Source organism: Aulostomus chinensis, chromosome 13 (assembly GCF_037954235.1).
Source record: "Aulostomus chinensis isolate RoL2024-O1b breed Wild chromosome 13, RoL_Achi_v1.0, whole genome shotgun sequence".
NCBI classification, from domain to species: domain Eukaryota; kingdom Metazoa; phylum Chordata; class Actinopteri; order Syngnathiformes; family Aulostomidae; genus Aulostomus; species Aulostomus chinensis.
Window position 1 is genome coordinate 196,338 of NC_141332.1, and position 24,952 is coordinate 221,289.

Consider the following 24,952-nt stretch of genomic DNA (forward strand, 5'->3'; position numbering starts at 1 on the left):
GATGTCACACCATCTTGATATACTTTAGAATGAATGTCCTGGTGGTCACCAGCAACTTTCCGCCAACTGTGTATGCTGACAGAGGGTGGTAATCTGTAAGCATATCTGGATCCAAGAGTATTATTTTGGCACACCGGGGCTCAACCAGCTCATAATACCAGAAATGTTCATAGTACCATGAAGAAAGTCTTTTACAAATGAAAGTCACTTTCTCTGCCTTAACAAGAATTGTTAACATTTTGTGAAATTCTGGGAGGTTGCCACACTCGCCAGCAGGTAAAATCATGTCCTTTGTCCCATGCAGGTGCACTGAGTCAGCAGGAGACACGCTATCAAGGTGTGGATACTTCTTTTGTACTTCACACTTCACTGATAGCTCCAGTTTTTGCTTGAAGATATTTTCACGGTCTAAATGTAATGCCATCATTTGCTGGTCTTTTTTTGAAAGAGTGAGTAGCACAGTCCTCCAATTGTGGGTGTCATGAACCATCTTTTTAAAGAAACTATGTTTGGCTTCGAACCTTATTGTCCACAATTCCACTAAATGCTCAAAGACGCAAATGAGGTGAGGGTAGTGGTCAATGAGGTGGTGCTTTGGTCTCAACTTGAAATCTGGAAAGGGGCTGGTGAGCAGCTTGTGATGATCCAGTACTTTACAGCTCAAGTAACCCAGTGTGTCCTCGGAGAGTCTATTTGAAACTGAAATTTAAACAATTTCCTTCAAGTCCATTAAAATCTCCCATGCAGGCTCTGGCTCTGGTATCTTTGTTCCAATTATGAAAGGAAGTAAACGAAGCAGTGTCCAATTTTCATGTCCATTACCCCCAATAGTCCCTTTTTTAAAGCTTCCTTTTGGAATTTTTTGTGGTTTTTTACCTTGTCAGAAAATTTGCAAGGAAATGATTTTATGCTCTCATTTAAATCATCAAAAGTAAAGTAACCCTTTGAGATGAGATGTTTTAAACACAATGATAGCTCCAAAGGGATGATCCCTTCAAAGAGGTCGTGCAGGATGTCTGGGGGAAATCCAGTTATTGGGTGAAAATAGCTTAGATGTTTTCTGAGTACACAATCACTTTTTACACCACAAATGCTTCAAAGGTTGTCCCTCTGTCTTAGCTCTTCCAAAACAGTGTTATGTTGATCAGTATCCCTCAACTCAAAATCATTTACTGCAGTAGTTTTAATCTGATGACGACTTACTGTATCAAACAGACCGAAAGCAATTGTAAGCATTACATCTCAAAAAAGCCTGCAAGACTTTGTGCTGCAAGGTTATCTGTACACACACAAGAAACTGTGCCCTTAATCTGTTGATCAAGAACTTCAACAAAAATTCCCTCTTCCTCTAGACCCCTTAAATCAATGGTTCAAGAAATTTTTCATAACCGTATTCTTTTACATCCACACTTTTGCCCAAAAGAGCAAGCTGAACCAAAGTGAGGCTGGATCGGAGCGTGGGTGGTAAATTGAGAAGAACCCAATACACTGCAGTTATCTTATTAAGTTTGTAGAGGTGCCCAGGGGGGTTACAAACTTCAAAATCATCAATATATAATGCCAAACTGATACTGATGTTTTGTTGTCTCAGTAACTTATTTGCCTTGTAGTAACTGCCATCTTGAAATGACTTTGTGTCCAGAAATTTCTTGATTAGATACAATTTGGTCCAAAAAAAAAACTTCTCTGCTCAGTAAAGTCTCAAGGACTTTACAGACCGAAACAAAGACAAATGACTTTTTATGTGTTCTGTTATACAGATATTCTGTAGTTTCTATAACAGTGAAGTGTTCCTTAAAGTATAGATTAAGTCTGAGATCAGTAGACGGGGAACCTTTTTTTGATGTTGTTGAAAGGAGTGGATTGTTCTGAGCTATAGCACTTGATATTTCTTGCAAAACAGAATCATTTATTTCAATATTGTTCTTTGAAAGGATGTCTTTGACAGTATTTAGAGTTTGGATGCCCTTGTTGCTTTATAATGCTCTTCACACCACCTCTGACATCAGGTCAGGGCCTCGTGAAAACTTTAGCCTCATGTACTCCAATGACCTGTCTACGCTCTCTTATTCCTCATCAAAAACAGTCACAATTTCAACAACCCTTCATTTCAGTAGAGACAATAAATTACTACTGGAAATTGTTTTATGAAAACGTACTTACCAGCTCAGAAGAATCTTCAGGAAAATATCCCAGGGATGTTAAAGTCTTTGTGACGAAGGCGCAAAAGTGAAGTCTGTGCGCACTGCTGAGCTGTTAAACCAGTTCAAGTAACTTGAGCATGGGCAGACGTGATTTGACCAACAAGATGAAGGCACTTTAATTTTAACGCATATAGTCTTGTATGGACAAGGAAATTCTATTTAGACCAACCATAGGGGGTTGCTTGTTGAAGAAACACAGTTCTGTAAATTGAAAACAAAATACTCTCATTTTGAGTCAGATCAATTAAAAAACTTAATTTAGACCAACATTAGCTAGTTTTGTTTTTTTTTACAGTACATACATTACAGCAACTAATGTAAACTTATGTACATGAAATTGAGCTTTTAAAATTAAATGTGCCCTTCAAAACAATCTAAAATGTGCTGTGTAAATGAAGGAACCCCACATCAATTCCTTTTGGTAGTAGCATGCAGCAAATGGTTTCAAGGTCCTATAGTAGCTAAACCTTCCCTGTTTAACAAATGAATTTCATTTTTGAGAGATAAACACCCTCAAAATGAAGACTATATTTACACAAGACAAAAAAATCCCATCATATCTGAAAAGGCTGTGATGAATTATTTTTGTAAAATAATTTATAAGCTCGAGTGCCCTTTTCAAACAGCTCCCCTCGTGGCACAACAATCCTGGAACGGCATGATCAATTATTACATAAAGTGTAATTGTTATTACATAACATGTTAACATGAATTAATCGATAATGAATGCTTTTGCAGGGTAGTAGTACTTAGCAGAACTTAGTCAGGCTCATCGAGTTCTATTCGGGTTGTAAATGCAAAGCGTAATGTCATAATTCCAATATGATGAAGTAAAAGCAGCTGTAATACATAGAAAAGATGTTCTAAATTGAGAGACTTTTCAAGTTAATTACATACTGTGGTGGAATTACAGGTAAAGCTGCTATAATGCAAAGTAATTACACTGTGATTGTGATGGGATTGTAGCGGTACTACTCACTCTGTCAAAACACTGACCCCGGCTTTGTGAGTGTCTATTAATCAGCTGCTCTGACCCTGGGTCTGACTGGACCTTCAAATATTTCTTATTACACACACACACACACACACACACACACACACACACACACACACACACACACACACACACACACACACACACTAATTGAAAAGCAGCTGGAGTATTTAGGAGACTCATTGCTAAAATAAGAGCAGCTGCATTTCCCTGCATTTTTGTGTGTGTTGTGATCACCCATTTTTTATTTTGTGGTCTTTGTGGTCTCTGAGGAGTTTAATTGAGAGAACATAACAGAGAAAGACATGAGAAAGACAATGAAAAGAAAAAAACGATGTGTATTAAAATTCAGAGAAAGTGGAGAGTCTGACTTTAATCAGTGTTTCAGCAGGGCTCTTTTCTCTGTCAACACCCCTTAGTCCTGTCTGCTGGGTGTTTTATATGATCTGTGTGAGCTGGGGCAGGGGGTAGACCACACACACACACACACACACACACACACACACACACACACACACACACACTAGAACTTTCAGTTATGCTCTGCTGAGCAAATGGACATTTAAGCATTTGAAACCGTAAATTTGACTCCCACTCTTCTCTCAGAAGATGTATTCTGCTCTGATGTGTCTCGGTGACCTCAATCCCATCACTACAACTTGAAAGTGTCCCTGAACCTTCTCTTTTTAGTTCCATAGTCTCTCTGGAAGTCAGCTGAATCAAGTACTAGTTCATCGCCACCAGTGTTAAAACTTGTGATTCCTACTCTCATATTCGGAGATTATTTATGGGATATTGCTCTGTAATAATATGAAATTAGGTATTTTCTGCTGAGGTCTGAGCAACAAAGAGTATGTTGTCTTTCATTAAAAACAATTGTCTTCCTTATCTTAATCTCATTATTCTAATACTCTCACAATGATTGATTTGTCAGTTAACAGTGCTAAATGTAATTGCAGTGAATGAATAAATATAAATCCCTTGTCTTATGTTGTTTTAAATACGATTTTTTTCTTTTCTTTATTGTGTACAACCTTGTCCTTTATTAGAATGTTAGGGAGATTACAAGTATTTTTTATGCCTTCGTAGATGGGATGGATGTTCATTGATGCATTTTATGTATTGATGCATTCTTGGCTTGCTTCTCGTTTAGGAAATTAGTTTTTGTCTTTGCAAATCCACTTTGTATTTGCTTAAAATCTGTGTCACAAGTGTTCATTTTTTATTTGTGGAACAAGAGCACATTCACATTATACACTGAGACACAGATTGTGTATTCAATCATAACAATCATGCTGGGACAAATGTATCCTTAACATTACATTATTACAGCCCTAATTGCCCTAATTGCACATTGTGTTATCTTTTACTGAAGTTTGGCTTGCTGGTTGGACTCTTTTCATGGTTTTTCACAGTGTGACATCAGAAACTTAAATTAATTTTAGTCTACAGCTAACTCATAATGTTGCAGCACTTCATCATGTTTGGAACACTTTGTAGAATAATTTACATGAATTATTATTATATAATTATCTGACAAGGTGAAACAAATATGAAAAATTGTCAGACAGACCAAGACTCCTGACATGAGTGAGTTGTCATTGAAAACAATGACTGTGCATCAGCCAGTCTGAACTGACACTCCCTTTGGCTCCCATACCATGTTTCTTCAGCACATTTCTTCAGTTGTTTTTCGTTTTTTTTCCGATTGTGCTGTTTTGTTTTACCATATTCTAATCCTGCTTTATTGGTCCTTGTAGGATCATATGTCAGCTGCTACATTACATTATTATGTTGAGTAAAACTGAATGCAGAAAAACAACCATGCATCCATCCATTTTTTTCCGCTTATCCAGTTAAGGGTCTGGGGGGGGGGGGGGGGGGGCTGGAGCCTATCCCAGCGGCTTTTGGGCGTGAGGTGGGGTACACCCTGGACAGGTCACCAGAGCATCGCAGGGCAAACACATACGGAGTAGTGTTTGTCAAAAATATTGATTTATCGATTAAATATTAAGTTACATATGTACAAAACACTATATACAAGACACCAAAATATACACGGTTTGCAATTATGGGTGGAGGGTTGGAGGTATTTAAATAAATAAATAAATGTGTGTGTGTCAGCTGTAGATGTGTATATGCATATATGCATATGTACTACATGTGCGTGGGTAAGTGACTACAGTGGGGGGAGGTGATGGATGAGGTAAAAGTGTCCGAGTGACTCTCAGCATCATGAAGTGTTGTAGAGTCTCACTGCTGTTGGGATGAATGACCTGCAAAGCCACTCCTTCCTGCAGCGAGGATGTTTCAGTCTCTGACTGAAGGAACTGCTCAGTGCACCCACAGTCTCATGCAGAGGGTGATGGGGGTTGTCCATGATGGGTGTCAGCTTTACTAACATCCTCCTCTCACCCACCACAAACCACAGACTCTAGGGGACATCCCAGCAGGGAGCTAGATGTCCGCACCAGTTTGTCGATCCAGTTCCTGTCTCTGTCGGTGCATCCGCCCCCCCAGCAGGCTACTGCATAGAAGATGGCGGATGCAACAACAGAGTCATAAAAAGTTTTCAGCAGAGTCCTGCAGACTCTGAAGGACCTCAGTCTCAACAGGTGGAGTCGACTCTGGCCCCTCCTGTACAGGACATCAGTGTTAGTGGACCAGTCCAGTTTGTCATTTAGGTGAACGCCCAGGTACTTGTACAAGTCCACTGTCTCAATTTGACTTGCATTCTCTGTCTGATAACTTTTGAAATATATATTTCAACACCAGTAAACAGTTTTTAAGTAACATGAAAGAAATGTCCTCCATTCTGCAGTAACAAAAAAAACTGAGATAATTTCTCCGATGATGAAGGGCTATATAAATGAAGTTGAATTGAAAATTACTCCCTCCTGAACGGCAACATCAAGGGGGCATTGTAGTCTGTTTTGGATGAATTTGTATAACCAGAGAGCATAAAATACATGAAACAATGTAGTGTCATGTTCATTGTTTATTCACTAATGGCTTTGATGGAACTGTGCAGCATGGTCAAGCAGTTGACTGAACTGCTGGAAATATAGGAACTCCTGGTCCATTTTTTAAATGATAAGAGAGTAAGGTGTCAAGATAAGTGTCAAGGTCAAAGCTTAAACTGGAATAACCTGAAAATTTTCAACTATGAGGCAAAACAGTGTTATTCAGATTATCACCATGAAAAAAGAAATGATGGGGCTTTTCTTCGTGTTTCAATGCCATTCTTTTAATATCAAAGATGATAACGTGAGCTAAAGATTCAGTACATATAGGATTTCATGGAAATTGTCAACAAATTGAATAAATAACAAAAACAGTTTAAAAGAAAACAATCACAGTACAATAGATCAAGCCATTCCTTAGGTCATAAATAAACATTCAATATTTATACAGTTAAAAAAGAAAAAAACAAGAAAAAAAGAACTATTTCTCTATTACTTGTTTTAAAACTGCATTCTGAATGTGAAGCTAAAACATATACATGTAGTAAATCTATTCTGGTAAATAGTCACATTCTTTCAAAATAATCAGTCTTTGAAATCAAAGCCTTCAGATGTTAGTATTAAAAATGAACTGACCCCTGACAGTCTGTCTGCTGCGCCGCAGTTCATTCATACACTGAAACACCTCATTCTATAGGCTCAAAGTCCCTTTGTGTGTCATGAGGTTTGAACCGATGGGTGTATTTCTACAGGTGTGTGCTGTAGAAGGCTGGTGCAGCGTAGCTCTGTGTTCCCAACATGAAGGGGGACAGGACATGGCTGGCAGTGAGGAAAGGCAGTTGAACTAGGCTGCCAGCAGAGGGATGATGGTGGCTGGTGTAGCCTGCATGCATGGCAAGGTGGCCGCTGACTGGAGGGGATGGGCTAAGAGGACTAAGACTCCCAAGACCCCCTCCCCCGCCACCACCTGTGCCCCCTGCTCCTCCTGAACCAGTGGGGGCAGAAGTGTCTGCACCAGGGTTCTGTTTCTTCCACTTGGTTCTGCGATTTTGGAACCAGATCTTGACCTGGGTCTCAGTCAGAGATAGCGACAGCGCCAGGTTAAGCCGCTCACACACAGACAGGTACCGTGTGGACTTGAATTTGTTCTCTAGTGCAACCAGCTGCTCGTATGTGAAGGCAGTCCGGGCTCTGCGGGGCTTCCCTGACTTAGAGTCTGAGCCAGAGCGTTTCCTCTTGGGTTTGCCCTGTGGTCCCTGGCCCCCATTGCTCTGGACATTGGTGATCTGGCCTGCAGGGCCTCCTCCAGGGCTCTTAGTGTCGCTTGTCAGATCCTGGTGGCTGTGCTGGCCCGCATCTCTATCTCCATTGCTATGCAGAGCTGAGCTGCTTTCTTCGCTGGAGTAGGTTCCATCTGGAGCCTCTGAATTAGGGGTCCCAGATCTGTGGTAGTCATCCTCATCTGGGTTTCTGTATACAAATCCTTCTTCTGGAAATAATATGACAAAGAACATGACCCATTAAATATAAATCCATGGTATGATCAGAATGAATCTACATGAAGCAACATTTTCCGGAAGGAATAAAACCAGGGTGTAGAGCCAGTATGGAAATGAGCAAGAGTCAACCACAATAGAAATCACCGAATCCTTCCTCTTACTTTAAATGTGAATGAGACGATTAAAGTAAAAATCATTAAAACATTTAAAACTGCCCCACTTGAGTAACTAATCTCCCAAGGCAAAGTCCTTCATGAAAACAAAATCTTTTCATTTTAATCAGTCAAACATTTGATGACTGTTCTTATAACTATGGGAAATTCAGCATTTGGAGGAGGAATCCTAAAAAACAGAAAACGGCACAATGAGTTGCAGGGCCTGACTGAGCCACTAGAGGGCCGCTGATGCCAAAATCAGCAGCCCATATTGGGTATTGTGAAAGACTTTCAACAGCTGGAAGACTGACATGATTTATTTTTCTCATTTTAACTTAAAGAAATTTGGTGAGGAACATAAACAATCAATTAAAATAATTACAATTCGAATTAAAAATTGAATTTAAGACTTTTGCAGGAAAATCTCAGAGATGAGTGAATTCTGTTTTTATCAGCAAATACATTTTCAGTTAATCTAAATATTGTCACAACTGCTCCATGCAAGAGTTTCCATAAATTGTCATGATATTCCACAAGCGAAAAGATCTTCAATACTGATGTAACAGAATAAGTACCATGCTTTAAAAATTTAACTAAACAATTGTCTCAATCTTTAGGTGTTTTAAGTTGCTTTTCACCGACAAAAGGTGCATCTGTTTTCCAGGGATTAATGAATTCAAGGAAGCATTATTTACATAGGAATGATTACCTTCCAAAAGAGCATCAGAAATCAAAGTTAGAGTGCCTCAGTTTTTAAACAAATGTGAGCCAAGGGAATAAAGAAAAACGCATACAGTTTGTTTTGTTATTTTGTTTGGTTATTTGAATTGGAAAAAAGTTAAGTAAAGTGATCAAAGTAAATCACGGCAAGATAAAAGGATTGAAGGTCCATTTACACATGTGTGACAAATCTGGTTCTAAAAATGGTGTTTGGCTCATAACTTTGTTTTGTGTCTGAATTATACCTATTCACTTGACATGAGCATCTGATCAGCTCCCGGTCCTTTACAAAGCACATATTGCATACATGTGAAAGTGAGTTGAGCCACACCAGCAAATTTAATAGAATATTTCAAGATGTGGATGTCAGAACACAAATAAATAATTTAAACACAGGTAATTTGTGAAATATTTACAATTTCATATATATATATATATACATATTCCAAAGTCCAGTGTCAATGGTATCATCTTGATACAAGTGGACTTAAGAGGACTTCTATTCTGTGTGTGTGTGAGAGAGAGAGAGAGAGCGAGAGAGATGGATAATTTTAAGTCAAACAAAGAAGCCTTGTTAATTCACTTTTCCCTTATTTCCACTTTCAGTTCGCATATAGGTTATATATATGTATGTATGTGTGTGTGTGTGTGTGTGTGTGTGTATATATACATATATATATATATATGAGAGAGGCTGTTTTTTTTAATATAATCTAAAACAACGTTTTAATCGAAACATAATATTGGAAACAGTAAACTCAACAACGTTTTACTCTCTGCACATTACTTTAACGCCGTTAGAGGATTCTTTTATAATTCGCGCATTTCCAAATGCTTGACTGAAACATCTCTAAACTATGAGTCAGTATTTAAAGCAGCCAGTAAATTAACATTCGTTTCATTTGATAAATTGTATATTAAAAAACAGTTTTAAAAACTGTCACATATTTTATATTAAAATGAAAAAGAAAAGAAAAGGAAAAACCCAACATTTTATTTTCCCTGTAACATCTATAGGCCTTCTTGGTCTCCTTTGAGGCAGATTCACAAAAGCTGATTAGAAAAAAAAAACAATATAGAAATTCTTAGAACATTTGCCAAAACACTGAAATAATGCCTTAAAATTTAAAGAACAGAGTTGACGCACTATGGTTGCAGGGAACCTGGTACGAGGAAGGAAGGAATGTCGGAAAAAATAACACAAATAAAAAGGCCCAAGAAACAGTGATTAGCCTGGATTTGAGGATTTACTCCGTCTAAAAATCGACTTACTGCTCTGGTATTCCTCTGCAACGTAACAGCCCTTGCTGGCCTCCAGTCTGGGCTCGCTCTCTCCCGCGCCTCCTCTCCGGTTCTCCACTCCGTATGCACTCACCTCCCGGTCGGCCCTGTGATTGCAGTGCTGTTGCTGCAGTCGCCGGCTGCTGGTGAACTTGTTGGGATCCAATATATCGAGAACGGAAAAGGACGTGGTCCGGCCCTACAAAATAAATTTTAAAAAAATAAATAGAAAAATAAAAATAATATGAGAGGCTTCACTTGTTTTACGTTACTTACGTATGTACGTTACGTTAATTATTTAACATGTATGACAATTTGCAATGTAAAACATTGCTTTCAATAATAATAATAACGAGCAAACATAATAGGGTCTTTGCCTGAAGTACCGTCAGGCTCAGGCCCTGATAATAATAATAATAATAATAATAATAATAATAATAATAATAATAATAATAACAATAATGATAATATAATAATAATAGCTATAAATCATGGCAAGACTCTACGCAATTGTTATAACAACCAATTATCCTACTTACAAGGACTAGATAAAAGCAACTTAAAAATATAAACATTAGGTAACTAACTATACTTCATAAATGTCTCCATATCCCATATGAAATCGCTCAGATTTCATCTCTGCGTTCACCATGAATTCATTATGATCCGCATAAATATCCTACAATGAATTTAAATGCCAAATAATTTAAACTATGCCAAATCGCAAAAAGGATTCCGACTGTTTTAGTAGATAACAGGCCTTTCCAGCACTACAAAATCAGGATCATTCATTTATTAATGAAAACAGTCTTGAGAATATCCACATAGTAGCATATTCACAATAAAAGAATCACCTGTTGATTATAGTAACCATTTCAATCGGCCTATTATTCCGTAAGGAGCCAACATTCTCTATTCTCTATACAAAATAATGAAAAAAAAGATCTGCGTCGATACAAAGACTAGGCCTTTCTACTGACTAATTACTTTTTCAAGAGTAGAGGGACTTCTCTGTTTTACTATAATTCAACCAGGGATTTATGTCGGCCTTAGTAAAATTCAGTGAAGGGGAGACGACTAATTATTGTGGTGCTGCACATTGTGCTTTAATTAGATTAATTTTTTTCATTTGCTTTATGTGAACAAGTTGATGGGTTCTCTATTTACAGTTATCACAACATTTATATTCTATGTTTTCTTTACTACATTTCATTGGAGATTTACGTTAAACTCCACGGCCGATTTGACAGAAACTTGACAGAGTTGGAGCATGGGCCAAGGAAAAACACATGAGGGTCCATACATTTTCATCATTTTCTCAAAGAACATAACATGGTCCATGCGGAGGTCAGGGCAGTCCTAACGCCCTTTCTTATTGTCGTATTGTTATTAAACAAACAAACAAAAAACAAACAAACATATACCGGCTCCTCTACCCTATGTTGGCCTTTTTTCAATGAAGGCCTTTTCTGCCCGCAGATGAATTAGACATCGGAGAGGCAGCCTATGCAGACCCCACATGCCAAGTCACAAAGTACTGTTGCCACCAGATAGAAATACTAAATTGACTTATCACTAAATGTAATTGCGGTTTTGATATACGTGCAATTTGCGCACGCTGTTTTTCTAGCAGTATGCCTATTTTATTGTGCAGAATCTACAGCCTATGTTGTTATGTCGTGTCCAGCGATGATCTGACCAAATCTATCGACATGTACATTTAGCGGGCTATTTCTTTCATTTCATTCTTGTCATGTCTTCCCCTGATAACCAGAAGACTTTGATCTTATTGATCTAGCCTACCTGCTGCTGTGGGGCTAACACCGGGTTCGTCGGTGGAGGTTCCGATGGGTTCTCCACAGCCTCAACATCTCTAACCCCAGACAATGCACTGGAGAAAAGCCGCTTTTCCCCGGCAACGGCTACGTCCAGCACGTCTACGCTGCCGGGGCCCACCAAGGTTTGTCCCCCTTCCCCTCCAGAAGCCTGTAGTGGTCTTTCTCGGCTCATCACTGACTGGACCGCTTCTGTAACGGGACCTGGTTGGGCTCTGTCCCGGTTTATCACTGTCTGGACCCCGTCTGCTCCGGTCCCCTGTGTGGCTCTGTCCCGGTTCATCACTTTACTCCTTTCACATATACTTAGAATCCAGGCTGAAAAGCTGGAGCCGTAGAAAAAAAATTAAAACGACTGTGTTTTATTCATGTCAAAAACTTCACAGCCCCAAGCAAGTCCCGTCAACATCCAGTCTGAGATTATGATGTCAGCCGGTTAAAGTTTTCCAAAAACTGAGTAGATGAGGGGCTTAAACTATCGGGTTACCGCAAGTACTTCCGTCAAAGTTTCAATTTGTTCTCCTTTCGTCTTCTGTCGGGCTCCTTTCCTTCATCATGTGCACCCACTGCAGAAGAACAACGTCTCCAGTAATCGTCTGTGTCTGTCTTACACGGCACCGCTCCCCTGTGTTTGCACACACAAACAGCCTCGACGTCCCGACCTGCAATTTTGCGCGCTCTGTCTGGCCACCAGTGTGCGCGCGACACTGGGAGCCTGACAAGAGTCGAGGGCGGGACAGGAGCTGATCTACCTCTCTAATAGTTCAAAATGGCTGGCGACCCCTCCTCCTCTCTCTCACTAAGTGAATAAGTGAAACCCTTTCCTTCCGATTTTCTCCCTCTTTCATGCATCTCCCAAGCCTTTTTTGCTTTCAGCTGACCCTTCAGGAACCCTCCATCGTTAATATGCATGCATATGTGTGTGCCTGCGTGTGTGTGTGTGTGTGTGTGTGAGAGAGAGAGAGAGAGAGAGAGAGAGAGAGAGAGAGAGAGAGAGTATTATCTGTCCACATGCTCTACCAGTTGTCATTGTCTACAAATTTATGCTACTCCAATTAACAGTCTATTGGAGGGTGGCATGGCTCAGGAGACTGAACTGGTCACCCATAAGCCAGGGTGTGACCGAGAGTAAATTGCCACCTGACATGGGAACCTCCAGCACTCTCCATAAGGAACATTGTGACTGTCCAGCACAGCCCATTTTTTTAGAACAGTCCATCTTATTGGGGGTTTCATGGTGTAATGTCAGACGTTAAGCGAAAATTGAAAATATAGATGAAAGAGTGGAAAAGCAAGTCAAAGGAAAAACTACAAATGGCTATGGCAGTTTTCTAGTCCACTGATCGGTCAAAGAGCTTTACAACACATTTTCAATGCACTGTACACTGAGTTTGATATGTAAGTTATCAACTTGCAAACACATTCGCGCATGTTCATTCACTGATGGAAAAGGCATAAAGAGCAATAAGAAACAGTGGGTTGACCCTCTGATTACTAGACAGCCCTACACCCTAAGTCATGTTGTCTCTGGGGGAGAACGTATGCCACTATTGTTATGGAGTAAATGATTATGTTTATGATTAGTATCTGCCCAATTATTGTAGGCCATTGTATATGCAATGACTAAAATTTTTTATAATTAACTGCCGGTCTAAATAGTACATTATTTCACTATTATATAGTCCTGCTTCTATTTCAGGGTGTGAAGTTCTAGTGGAGATTCTGAATAAGAAAATGGCAGGAAACTGTAGCTATCCTTTTATCGTGGATATTCTCAGTTATCCATTTCATATTTACTGGTCAGTGCTGTGTCATAGGCAACTGGCACTAGAAAAAAACTAAAATAAGTCCCATTGCAGAAATGCATTCTGATACCAGTTCACCATTTCCATCACAGCTCATACTGCCACTTGATTTATGTCCACGACTTAAAAAAAATGGAACATTATAATACTCATACAGAAATGATTTATTCTTTTATTGTTCTCCATGCTGATAACATATGCATTATAGTACATGTAGTAGTAAGTGTAAATTGATCACCACAAAAAGCTAGCTTCCTGTTGTCAGAAGGTGGCACTGTGACTATTACACTAATCAGTCTTTATGTCTTCATCCCAGAACTCTCCTCAAATGTGGGAAATTTGGAAAAGATGTAATAATGTGGAGTCCAGTTACATCACTTCCATGTTTTTTGGTGAAACATCTTTTTCCACCACAACATGGATGTTCAGTTAAAAAGCAATAACTGCAATGAGGGACTATCAGTGACATGGCTCGTTTACTCCAAATTCAGGGGTAACCCTCTAAACCTAGAAGGAACAACAGGAAAATTTCTCATTTAAAAGTAGCATAAAAATTATGTTTTTCCACTTCACCTCAAAAGGTCATCTTGTTTTATACTGATGCCAAATGGAGTGAGGGAGTGCTGATTTTTTTAAAGTTGGGAACATCATTATTTGACATTATGGAATGAGAACACGTCAACCCACTCCTTTTGTTATTACCATAGGTGTGTATGTTTGTCTGTGAATGCACAAGAAAGTTGGTCAACCCTGTTCACAAGGTTCCAATATGTGTGTGTCTGTGAACTGATGAATGTGAATGTGTTGTAAAGCCCTTTGAATGATCAGTAGACCAGACCATTTTGATGTACAACCACATCACAAATGCCTCCTAATGTACAGTCAGGAATGTATTGAAGCTTTTGTCAATATCAAGGTCCCTGATCTTAATATATGCTATCAAGACATTTAGAGAGCAACTATTGGATAACAGTAGCTTCAAAATCATGTTGGTGGGCAGAAGCATGAATGGCTAACTGGAGAAAGGCTAGTGATAGCAGAGAGCAGTTGACATCAGGGCAAGAGATTAGTAGAGATGATAGAGGGAGATCATTCAAAGGGGCAGCAAATCATCATTTCCAGTTACTGAAATTACATGAATGTGAATAATATTTATTGAGGGTGAATATGATCGAAAAAGACACTTGACAAATGATCCCAGGCCACTTTGACATCATTAATGGAAAATGTAGCTGTACTTTCTGAGCATAGGTTAATTTCATTCATATTTAATGTTTGAAAATGATGGGGATTAAAGTTAATTAACAAGTCCAAACACAACTCTTTTGAAAATTAGGTCTGGACCTTGGTGTCCTCAATGGAAGATAGGCCATGTGTACAGCTATATGATCCTTAGTAAATATATGACCCTGAGCAAATCTGGCAGGTGGAGCTGATCTTGTAACTATTTAGAAACTGAAATATTTAAAAGAGAGTTAATAATTCTTTTTAAAGTATTTTACTTTTATTTTTTATTTTCACTACTTTAGACAAGATGTAAAAGGAATCCTGTTGCACCTATAAATTGCATTCTACCAGAAAACAGAAACAACAAATGTTGTACAAAAAAATCCCCTAACAAATACATGGTGTGATTCTGTTGTTGTTAAACTGAACAATATATTATTGAAAGATAATTTTACAGATGTCAGTGTTGGAGCTTAAAATCTTGTTTAGTCTATGTTTGTAGTGCTAACAAAAGCGATCTTCCAGAATCCTACGGCATGATGAAACAGTCAGTTAAGAAAAGAAGCAAGAGGACAGCACTGCAAAGGAAAATCAACATGACAGCTGCCTAGGTAATATTATGCTTGCTTGTGTTGTGACAGAGCTAACAGAGGGATCCAGATATTAGCCATATAGTGTTGTACTATAAGTGAGGGTGGGTGAAAAGCAGTAGAAGTTATTCTCTTACCTGTCCAAGGGAGAAAAAAGAAAATTGCACTTAACTGAAACTGAACTGAAATGTTTTCAGTGCATTTTATTTATCTTAAAGTATCATTTTTTTTGTAATAATGCAAGTCTGATGTCCTTTAAAATGAACAATATTGTACTCCCTGCAGTTCTCAAACATAGCCTACCACATAGCTTTCTAATCATCAATTGTGTCGTGCCCCCCCCCCCCCCCCCCCATAACTAAAGTAGCTTAAATCTCTAGTAGTTGAGGGCATTGTATTTTTTTTACTGAGGCTGAAATTGTAAATTCTGTGTTGTTGAATTACACACAGTCATGCCCACTTGTATCACCCATGGAAACATCCATGAAATTCAAATATTATCCTTTGGATCTCTACATGGAAAGAAAATAAATTTTACATTAACACTTCATTAACATGTATTTGTGTCAGGAAAGTACTGCTACTGACATGTCATGTACCACCTAATATCACCACATAAATATTTCACATAATATAAATACATTCATATAATTATATTAAAATGACCTAGTCTATTCATTCCTTTTTGAATTCCTTTCTTAATAATACTTTATATTTTACTTTAATATGAATTTACCTTCACAAAGCCACGTCCTGAATTGCAAACCAGCCAATCCCAGTGCAGCAGAGGTCTGTCAGGCTTTTGCAGCAGTGCTTGTTCACACTAATGTAAAAGTTACGTATTTTCATCAGTATTAAACTGTGTTTTGTGGACTTTTAGAAGGTTATGGTGAAACATTTTGTCTGGTGCACTTGTAACAGTGACACTCATTACCAAGAGAGGTTTGGAAAACTGAATCAAATCCTGATAAGTGTCAACTGTAGATAAGTCGAAGTAAACATCCTCAAATCCAACTGAACCCCTTAAAGATCACCACATTTTTTTCTGCACCAATAAAATTCTTTCTTATTAGCTCTCATTTGTCAACTAGGGCTGTCATGTTCATAAGGCAACAGGAAATGTTTTTTGTAATGCAAAGGTAATGGCTGAAACAACTGGTGACACAAATTGGAAATCTCCTGTAAAAGTGCTTGTCATTTCACAGTACTTTCTTAGATTATTTTGGAACGATCCCTGACTTGAGAAACACCTACTACAGTGTTTCATGTGTGAATCTTATATTCTCAAATGAACATTCTCAAAACAACTAAAACAGATTCAATTTTGAACTAAATTTCTCTTGTAATCCATATGATTATAAAAATCCATGAATATGTTTCAAAGGGGGAAAATCTATATCATTTACAAACATGGATAGAGGTTAATGTATGAGTTTAAGTGATTCGTTTAATTCTGGTTATTTTACTACATTCATAATTCTGCTCTGAGGAGGACTTTGCAACAAGAGATGAGACACAAGGCACAATAGGCACAAGTTTAGGCATTTTCTAGCACAAGAAAACAACACTGTAGCCTCACATTTGGACCATTAGCCTATTTGTAGCAAGAAGGTGCAGGTGCATGTACATTAGTATTACTAAATTACAGATCTGTTATGACAACAAGAATTAATGTTAACTTGTGTGTAGCAGCTATTGTGATGCAAGGTTAAATGATGTACGCTGTAATTGATGTATAGCTGATGAGTCGTCTTGTTGTTGCTTTATTTGCTCATGCACATGAAAGGAGTCCTTATCTTTAATGCAGATTCCAGGGCAGGGCCTCTCCTCAAAACTCAATTACAGCCTGAATAAAGCTGGTAATGTCCCTGCTGCAGTGAAATATTGATTCCTAATCCTTGGCAGTCATTACTATGCCAGAAAATAATAGACCACAGAATTGGATTTTGATTTAACACACGATGTGTTTATTCTAATGCTAGGGACTTAATATTCCATTGACTCTCATTCTCAGCCACAGAAAAGAGGGAAATCGTGATGAAGGTTCTGACGCCACATTTTTTATACTGCTGCAGAAGAGGAAAAAAAGAAAAAGGTGATGGGACATCTTCCCTGTCCTCCTCCCAGTCCTAATACACAAGGTCAGCTCCATGTAATTGGTTTGCTCAATGATCCTTTGGAAGAAGAAATTAAAAGTTAGGCAAAATAATGACTGAAACAATGAGATATGATTAGCCAATCAGAGAGCTGCAGCCATTAAAGCAGTCTTTTGATCTACTTCCTGCTTCCGCCTAAAGGCTTTATGCTTTGCTTTAAAACAGTCAATATATTAACTATTTAAAATCACACTAACCACAGTATGTTAATCATCTTGAAAAAAAATTAACATTTTATGATAGTAAAAACTATAAAGCACAGCCCCCCCCCCCCCACACACACACACACACATATCTACAGGAGCAATGAACAGAGAAAAGAGGGTGGGGAGAATTAATCAAATGAAAATGGAGTGCAAACCCTTCTTTTTATCTGTACATGAAGTCCAGTCAGTCTTTCAACTTCTAAACTAATTTGGATTTTGTTAAAAATAAATAAAACTCTGCTTTGCCTTGTCAAATGAGAGACTTACTTCTTAGGAATTAAAAAAAAAATGTACAACCAAATCTCAATCTTACATTGTTCTTCCCCACTTTTGAAATGCTTGATGAAATAACGTACAATAATGACATGGATTGTCTTTTTGCCTTTGACCCTTTTTCTATTGAAAAATGAATCCATTTGAATTCTAAGAAACTGCATGAGTTTAGTAAAATTTGAAAGGAACTCACTTTATATAGTGTGTATCTTCCTTATGGCATTGGAAGCTCTTTACAACACTGCCATTTTCACCCAATCTCTCTCTGTCAAATACAGCAATCAGGGCACTTCACAGAGAAAAGACTGCTTGGAGGAAGGATTGCTTGGAGGAACAAGCAATCTTCCTGAGTCATCCAACCTGCTGTTGTAGATAATTTTCCCTAAAAAAAAAAAGCAGTACTACTTCTGTTACTTCTACTACTACTACTACTACTAATAATAATAATAATGCTAATAAAAATTAGTGCTGCTAATGTGTTGCTCTGCTGAGCAAACAAAATAGGGTCTTTGCCTGAAGTGCGGTCAGGCTCAGGCCCTAATAAAAATAACAACAGTAGAACGTGAGAGGAGAAAGTCAGAAAGAATGTGTGTGTGCGCACATGTGTGTGCATGTGCACATGGAGTGTGTGTCACATTTTTAACAATTAATATTTAATGTAAGGACCAGCAAATTTCCCTTACTTAATAAGGTCTCTTTGTTTGAGTATCCTCATTAGGAAAGCTTAGTAGTACAACACAACACACATACACAACGGCTGTCCAAGGTTCCTAGTTGTGTGCAAACACACACCCCTCCACATCTCTCAACAGACAGCATTAATTTGTGTGTGTGTGTGTGAGAGAGAGAGAGAGAGAGATAGTGACAGAGACAGAGAGGGAGTGTGTGTGTGTGTGTGTGTGTGGGTGTCCTGTGTCCATAATTATTCTAATGAAGGTTAATGAGCTCTGCTCAGCCTCCTTTTTATTAAATTAATCTCAGCTAGTAAAGAATAATAATTCCTATAATTAGCAGCTTTAGCCGCCTGATCTTTCATTACTACAACCTGCGCCTCTTTATCCGTCTGATGTGTCCAATGTCCCCTGTCCCAACTGGCTTTATCAACACGTATATACCATATATCCACATGGAACATTTACAGAATATTGAAGTCATCTTGCAGAGTGCCCTGACCATAATTGCATTATGTTTTTTTGGGGGGCTGTTGCTCTCTCTGTGTCCTTCTCATTGTATGTGTGTGTGTGTGTGTGTGTGTGTGTGTGTGTGTGTGTGTGTGTGTGTGTGTGTGTGTGTGTGAGCAATCTCTCTCTCCTCTCAGTGTGTGTGCGGATTATGAACTGGTGCAACTTGCTGATTGGCCTGCTCAGGTCAATTGTTTGCCACAGTATTGGTCAGAGGAAAGGTCCATCCATCCATCTATTTTCTTCCGGCTATCCTGTTAAGGGTCACGGGGGGGCTGGTGCCTATCCCAGCAGCTTTTGGGCGAGAGGTGGGGTACACCCTGGGCAGGTTGCCAGTTCATTGCAGGGCTAGAGTCAGACAACCATTCTCACTCACAGCCACTCCTACAGTCAGTTTAGAGTGTCCAATTAGCCTAGTCCCCATTTGCATGTGTTTGGACTGTGGGAGGAAGCTGGAGTACCAGAGCGAACCTACGCAGGCACAGGGAGAACATGCAAACTCCACACAGAAAGATCCTGTGCCTGAGCCGGGGATCTAACTCGGAACCTTCTTGGTGTGATGCGTTAGTGCTAATCATTGCACCAGAAGAAAGTTGCTTTTTTTTTAAAACCTTCAGCTGACTGTAGTCGTGGTTTTGGTTGCATGTATATTTGTAATTTGGTTGTAACTTGGTTGAGTATGTTAATTCAGCTGGACTGTTGTTAGTTTAGAAAATTTGATATATGATATGTTCAGTAGCTAGGTAGGAGTGAGAAGCCCTCTCTTTTTTATAAGCCTTTTTTTCTCCTGTTTAGAACTGATTAAGAATTAGGTTAAGATTTGGTCTTTCATTTATATTTTCATTTTGTAGCAGGAAACTTAGGGTTAATTTACATTATTTTGTTTGTTGTGTGGGCGGCACGTGGTGCAGTGGTTTGCACTGTTGCCTCACAGCAAGAAGGTTCTGGATTCAAACCCACTCAAGCACAGTATCTTTCTGTGTGGAGTTTGCATATTCTCACTGTGCCTGCGTGGGTTCCCTCCAGGTACTCCAGTTTCCTCTCACAGTCCAAAGACATGCAAGTGTGGACTAGGTCAACTGTAAACTCTAAATTGACCATAGGTGTGGCTGCAAGTGTGAATGATTATCTGTTTATATGTGTTGGCCCTGCGATGGACTGGTGACCCATCCAGGGTGAACCCAGCCTCTCGCCTGAAGGCTGCTGGGATAGGCTCCAGTCCCCCGCAACCCTTAACAGGATAAGCAGTAGACAATGGATGGATGGATGGATGTTTGTTGTGTTGGCATTGTTCTCGCTCTGAAGAAAATAAATGCCACTTTGAACTATGACACTCTCTGACACTGACCTTCTTTGGGGCATGAAGAACAGGGATAGACATCATGTCACGTCTTGTGTTCCCCTTGAGAAGGGGCAAGTGTGAATGTGTAGCATTAATACTCATATTCTGCAGCACACCTCCTCACTTTCTTGAAAATATTTTAATGTACTTTAAATCCCCAAATAATGAAGTAAACATACACCTGTACAGACCTCATGTAAAGTTTATTACTATGTGCTGTATTGGACATTGGTCTTTCACAAATTTATTAGTTGCATCAAGGAATAGTGACAGGTTTCTGTACGACTGGACTAGGAGAGGCCTTAGAGATCAACAAGTGTCCCCAAGGATCAAATGTACTGGAAGAGAGGATTCATGTCCAGATAGGGTCTGGGTGATTGGGCAAATATGTAAAATCTCAGATTTTTTACAAAGGACCCCCACCTCATGGTCCTCCAGTTATCCTCTTCTTCAGAGCTGTCTTGTGAGTCTGTCTGTTGTTGCTCTCGTTCTTAGCGTCTGCCCCTGTACATGTTGTTGGACGGTATTTTTTCTTGTTTCACCATCTCATGTTGGCTCGGCTCCATGGGCAGGAAATCATAGGGAGCAGCAGGTATCTGTGGAGAATTTGTGTTCGGCCTGTACCTCTCTCTGGCCTCACCTAATACACTGGACTGTCAGGATGCTTCCTTTCCGTCACAATGTAAACCTCCTTCTCCCAGAATGATCTCAGCTTCCCGGGGCCTCCTCTCTCAGCGAAGTTGCGAATAAGGACCCTGCATCCTGGCTGCAGCTCTGCCCCATGACTCTTTTGGTCATAACATTCTTGACCCCTGCTTCTCTCTCCTTGTGCTGTTTTCGATGCCAGGCGGTAGGCCTCTTCCATTCTTCTCTTCCATTTCACAGCATATTCGCTGTGTGATGCACTCTGTTCGCTGGGCTTAAGGCAGAACATGATGTCTACTGGGAGCCTCAGATTACAGCCAAAAAGAAGGTAATATGGTGCATAACCAGTGGCTTCACTGCGCATACAATTATACACGTGCACTACCTTTGACAGGGAACTCTTCCAGTCGGTTTTTGCCTCTTCGGTCAGATTTCGCAGCATGTAGAGCAATGTCCTGTTGAATCGCTCCACCTGACCCAAGAACTCAAGCTTTCCTGAGTGGAGGTGGTAGTTTTTCTCAGGCTCCATCAGGGTTTGAGACCCATATGCAATGACAACCGTTTTCCCCTTCTGTCTCTGGTACAGTACAGCACCAAGTCCAGCCTAGGTAGCCTAGGATAGGTGGATGTAGAAGGAACTCTATCAGCTGACACAGAACTTTCTGATGTTCCGCAGTCCAGGTGATGGGTTTGCTGGAGGGCAACTGATTGGAGTTCTTGCATCCACCTGTTCTGCTTTTCCCTTTCTCCCTGCATTTTTCCTTTTATTTTCTCAACCACTAGCAAGCCATACGATGGTTTAACGATGCGGGAGAAGTTAGGGACGTACGGGTGGTTGTAGGACAGGAACCCCAGTACCTTTCTCAAGTCTCCCACTGTTGTCAGCTTCCGATCTTTCAGTGCCTGCACAGGTGCTGGTTAAGCTGGTATGTGTATCCATCTTTTGTGACAATCTTCCCCAAAAACTTGACACGATCTTGGAACACGCTGCACTTCGGTGGTGTAAGCTTGACCCCGTGTTCCTGGTAGCAGCGTAGGACTGCCCGCCAGTCTCGCAGATGGTCTTCAAACATGCGACTGATTGTCGTCGAGGTAAGGCTGGCATGTCTCATCTCGGAGCCCCGCCAGACATTCCTCCATGCTTCTTTGGAATTCTGCTGGAGCGGAAGACAAACCAAAAGGGATTCTCACCCACCTGTAAAACCCCGGGGGCGTGATGAAAGCAGTGAGGGGTTGGCTACTTTCATCCAGATAACCCTGGTGATATGCCTTCCCTTGGTCAAGAACAGAAAACCATGCACTCCCTGTGCTAAGCTGTTGAGCATGTCTTGTACTCGAGGGATTGGATGGCGGTCAGGAATCAACTTCCTGTTCAGCTCTCGATAGTCACAGCAGAGACGGAGGTTACCGTCCTCCTTGCGCACACAGACGATGGGCGATGAATAGGGAGATCTTGATTTCTTTATCCACCCTTGATTTAACAAATCCTCCAGGTATTCTTTAACCTCTTTGTGCAATGGTTTGGGCACTGATGTATAGGTGCGTATTACAGGGGTGGTGTCATTGAGTCTGATGTTGAGTTTGAGGGATGGAATACTGCCCACATCATCATCGTTCCTTGAAAATGCCCTGCACTCATCTCTCAACAGTTGTTTCACCATCCTCTGTCTTTCTGGTGACAGATGGGCACTGGAGGGTCCCACTCACCTCCATCTTGGTGTGATTCAGCCTCTTCACCCCTCTGAATGTCTGCTCCAGCCAGTGTCTTTTCTTCCATCAACCCACTAACAGGACTCACGGTCTCTCTTGGTCTTGTATTAACTGGTCTCACATCTGCAGGGTAGATGGCTTTGATTCCCTGCACATGCCCCAGCAGTGTACGTGGGTTCAGTGTGATGTCACGGCAGATGTGGTTCGTAACTGGTATGTTCACTCGAGACCATGTTTCTCTTTGCAGGGTAATAATGGTGTCGGGAATGTTTAACCCATTTGACCACCCTCGAGTCTCATCGGACTCGAACAGGACATCCTGTTTGGCAAGGAGGGGACTTGTTCCAACACAGCACTTGACATCCTTTGTTCTGCCAGCTAGTATGATAGCATAGCATCATCCAATTTTAACCACTCCCTCTTTGTTGTCAGCGTCATCGGTTTGAAGTAGTTGTGTCAACACTTGTATTCTGTTACAGTCAATCGAGAGAGCTTCACTCAAGGCCCTTGTGGTGACATCAGGAGAATGCTGCGCCATTCCACGTCTGACCACCTCTCTGATGACGTTATAACCAATAATTGGTTGAATAATTGAGCACAGGAACCAGTAGTGCCAGCTTGGCCACTTCACCTGTTTTGAGCTGTGTAGGAATTAAATTAACAGATACTGTGGATTAGGAGTATTAGTCTCAGGAAGCATTTTGTCAATCACACAAGTTTCCATGGCCATCTCCTGACCTCAAGGAACAAATGGACAACAGTAGCAGACAGGATGAAGGGGGGGAGGTGAGAAGCAGCTGATGAACAGGTGATACAGTCATTGCTGCGATGGGGAAACCATTTGCCTTTTGTTATTGAATGGTATAAAGGTTGAGACATAGTAAAGATCGGCAGAGAACGTTCAGCAAGAGTCTTCTCTCCATGCTGCATGTATTAAAGAGACTTTATTCATCACACCGAGTCTGTGATTCTTCAGAGAATTAGCAACTCTCAACAATCTACAAGGAGAATTTCCCTTACGTATTTGGTGATGAGGATGGGATGGACGCTCTGCTGACTGACACCTGAACCTGGACTGAGGGTCAACTGCCGGCAGGAGTCTCATAAGACTCAGGGACAGTTCCGCTCCGACAAACGGAGGACAGGATCCTGCCTGAGGTTAGGAGCGGGTGGTGGACAGCAGTCGCTCCATCTATTTTTTAATGAGTAAGTACGGTGTTATGAATCAATCTCTACACGAGTTGTGTAATTCCTGTGTGGTTGCAACCTTGAGTTCCCATGTAATTCTTGTGTAGTCTTGGGAACGCTTCCATGTAATTCTTGTGTAGTCTTGGAAGCCCCTTCCATGTAATTCTTGTGTAGTCTTGGAAGGTTGATGAGGTCTGAGTTCATGTTTCCCATGTAATTCTTGTGTAGTCTTGGGACAACTTCCATGTAATTCTTGTGTAGTCTTGGAAGTTGGAGGTAACAAGAAAGAAAAACAAAAAACTAAAAAAGACGAGAGGTATCTATGCAGCTATCTATGAGGTTGTTGAAATCGTGATTCATGTGAAAAGAGCTCATTTTATATTTATATTTATATATGTATGCATGTACCTATATATGTATATATATGTTACAATGTTGTGTGTTTGTCTACGTATGTGGTATGTCTTATGTGTTATTAAGAAATAGTAAGGAGCTCTAGATAATCCTTATAGATATAACCTGAGATGAAAAGAAGAGCGGTTGATGCTAAGGTCATTAAATATATATAGTAATAATATACTAACATTATATATCATATGTAGGTAAAATGGGCGTATGAGTGAAGAACCTATGAGAATAATCAGAAATAAACTTTGTTGTGACTCATTCAGTGTCTAGTATGTTCACATACTAAAGGGGTACTGTAAGCGACAAATGTCCCCATGGTCTTATTTCTTATGTTCTTTCAATTTTACCACTCCTAAGACGGAAAGAACCTGTCACTATGCGTGTTCATCTTTGACGACGGTAGAAAACTGGTGTTCGCTCCGTCCTTTACTGAATGACGCAGGGTGGTACAGAACATACAGTTCTATACTTTTCAGTGCACGAGCATCACTACGTCACAACAAAATGCACACAACTCGTGCTCTACGTAACTCCTAGACTCTTAGCGTAAGTCTCACTTATATCTGCGGT

At 40.0% G+C, this 24,952-nt stretch overlaps 1 protein-coding gene across 1 annotated transcript; it reads right to left on the reverse strand.

The window, feature by feature from the left end:
• Positions 1-6,907: 6,907 nt before the first annotated feature.
• Positions 6,908-12,190, reverse strand: nkx1-2b (NK1 homeobox 2b). The gene is made up of 3 exons (XM_086222516.1): positions 11,620-12,190; positions 9,808-10,015; positions 6,908-7,647 (listed from the first exon to the last, which is right to left on the reverse strand). Exons 1-3 carry the CDS (start codon positions 11,932-11,934, stop codon positions 6,908-6,910), a joined length of 1,263 nt encoding a protein of 420 aa, XP_086078642.1. The 5' UTR covers positions 11,935-12,190.
• Positions 12,191-24,952: the final 12,762 nt, after the last annotated feature.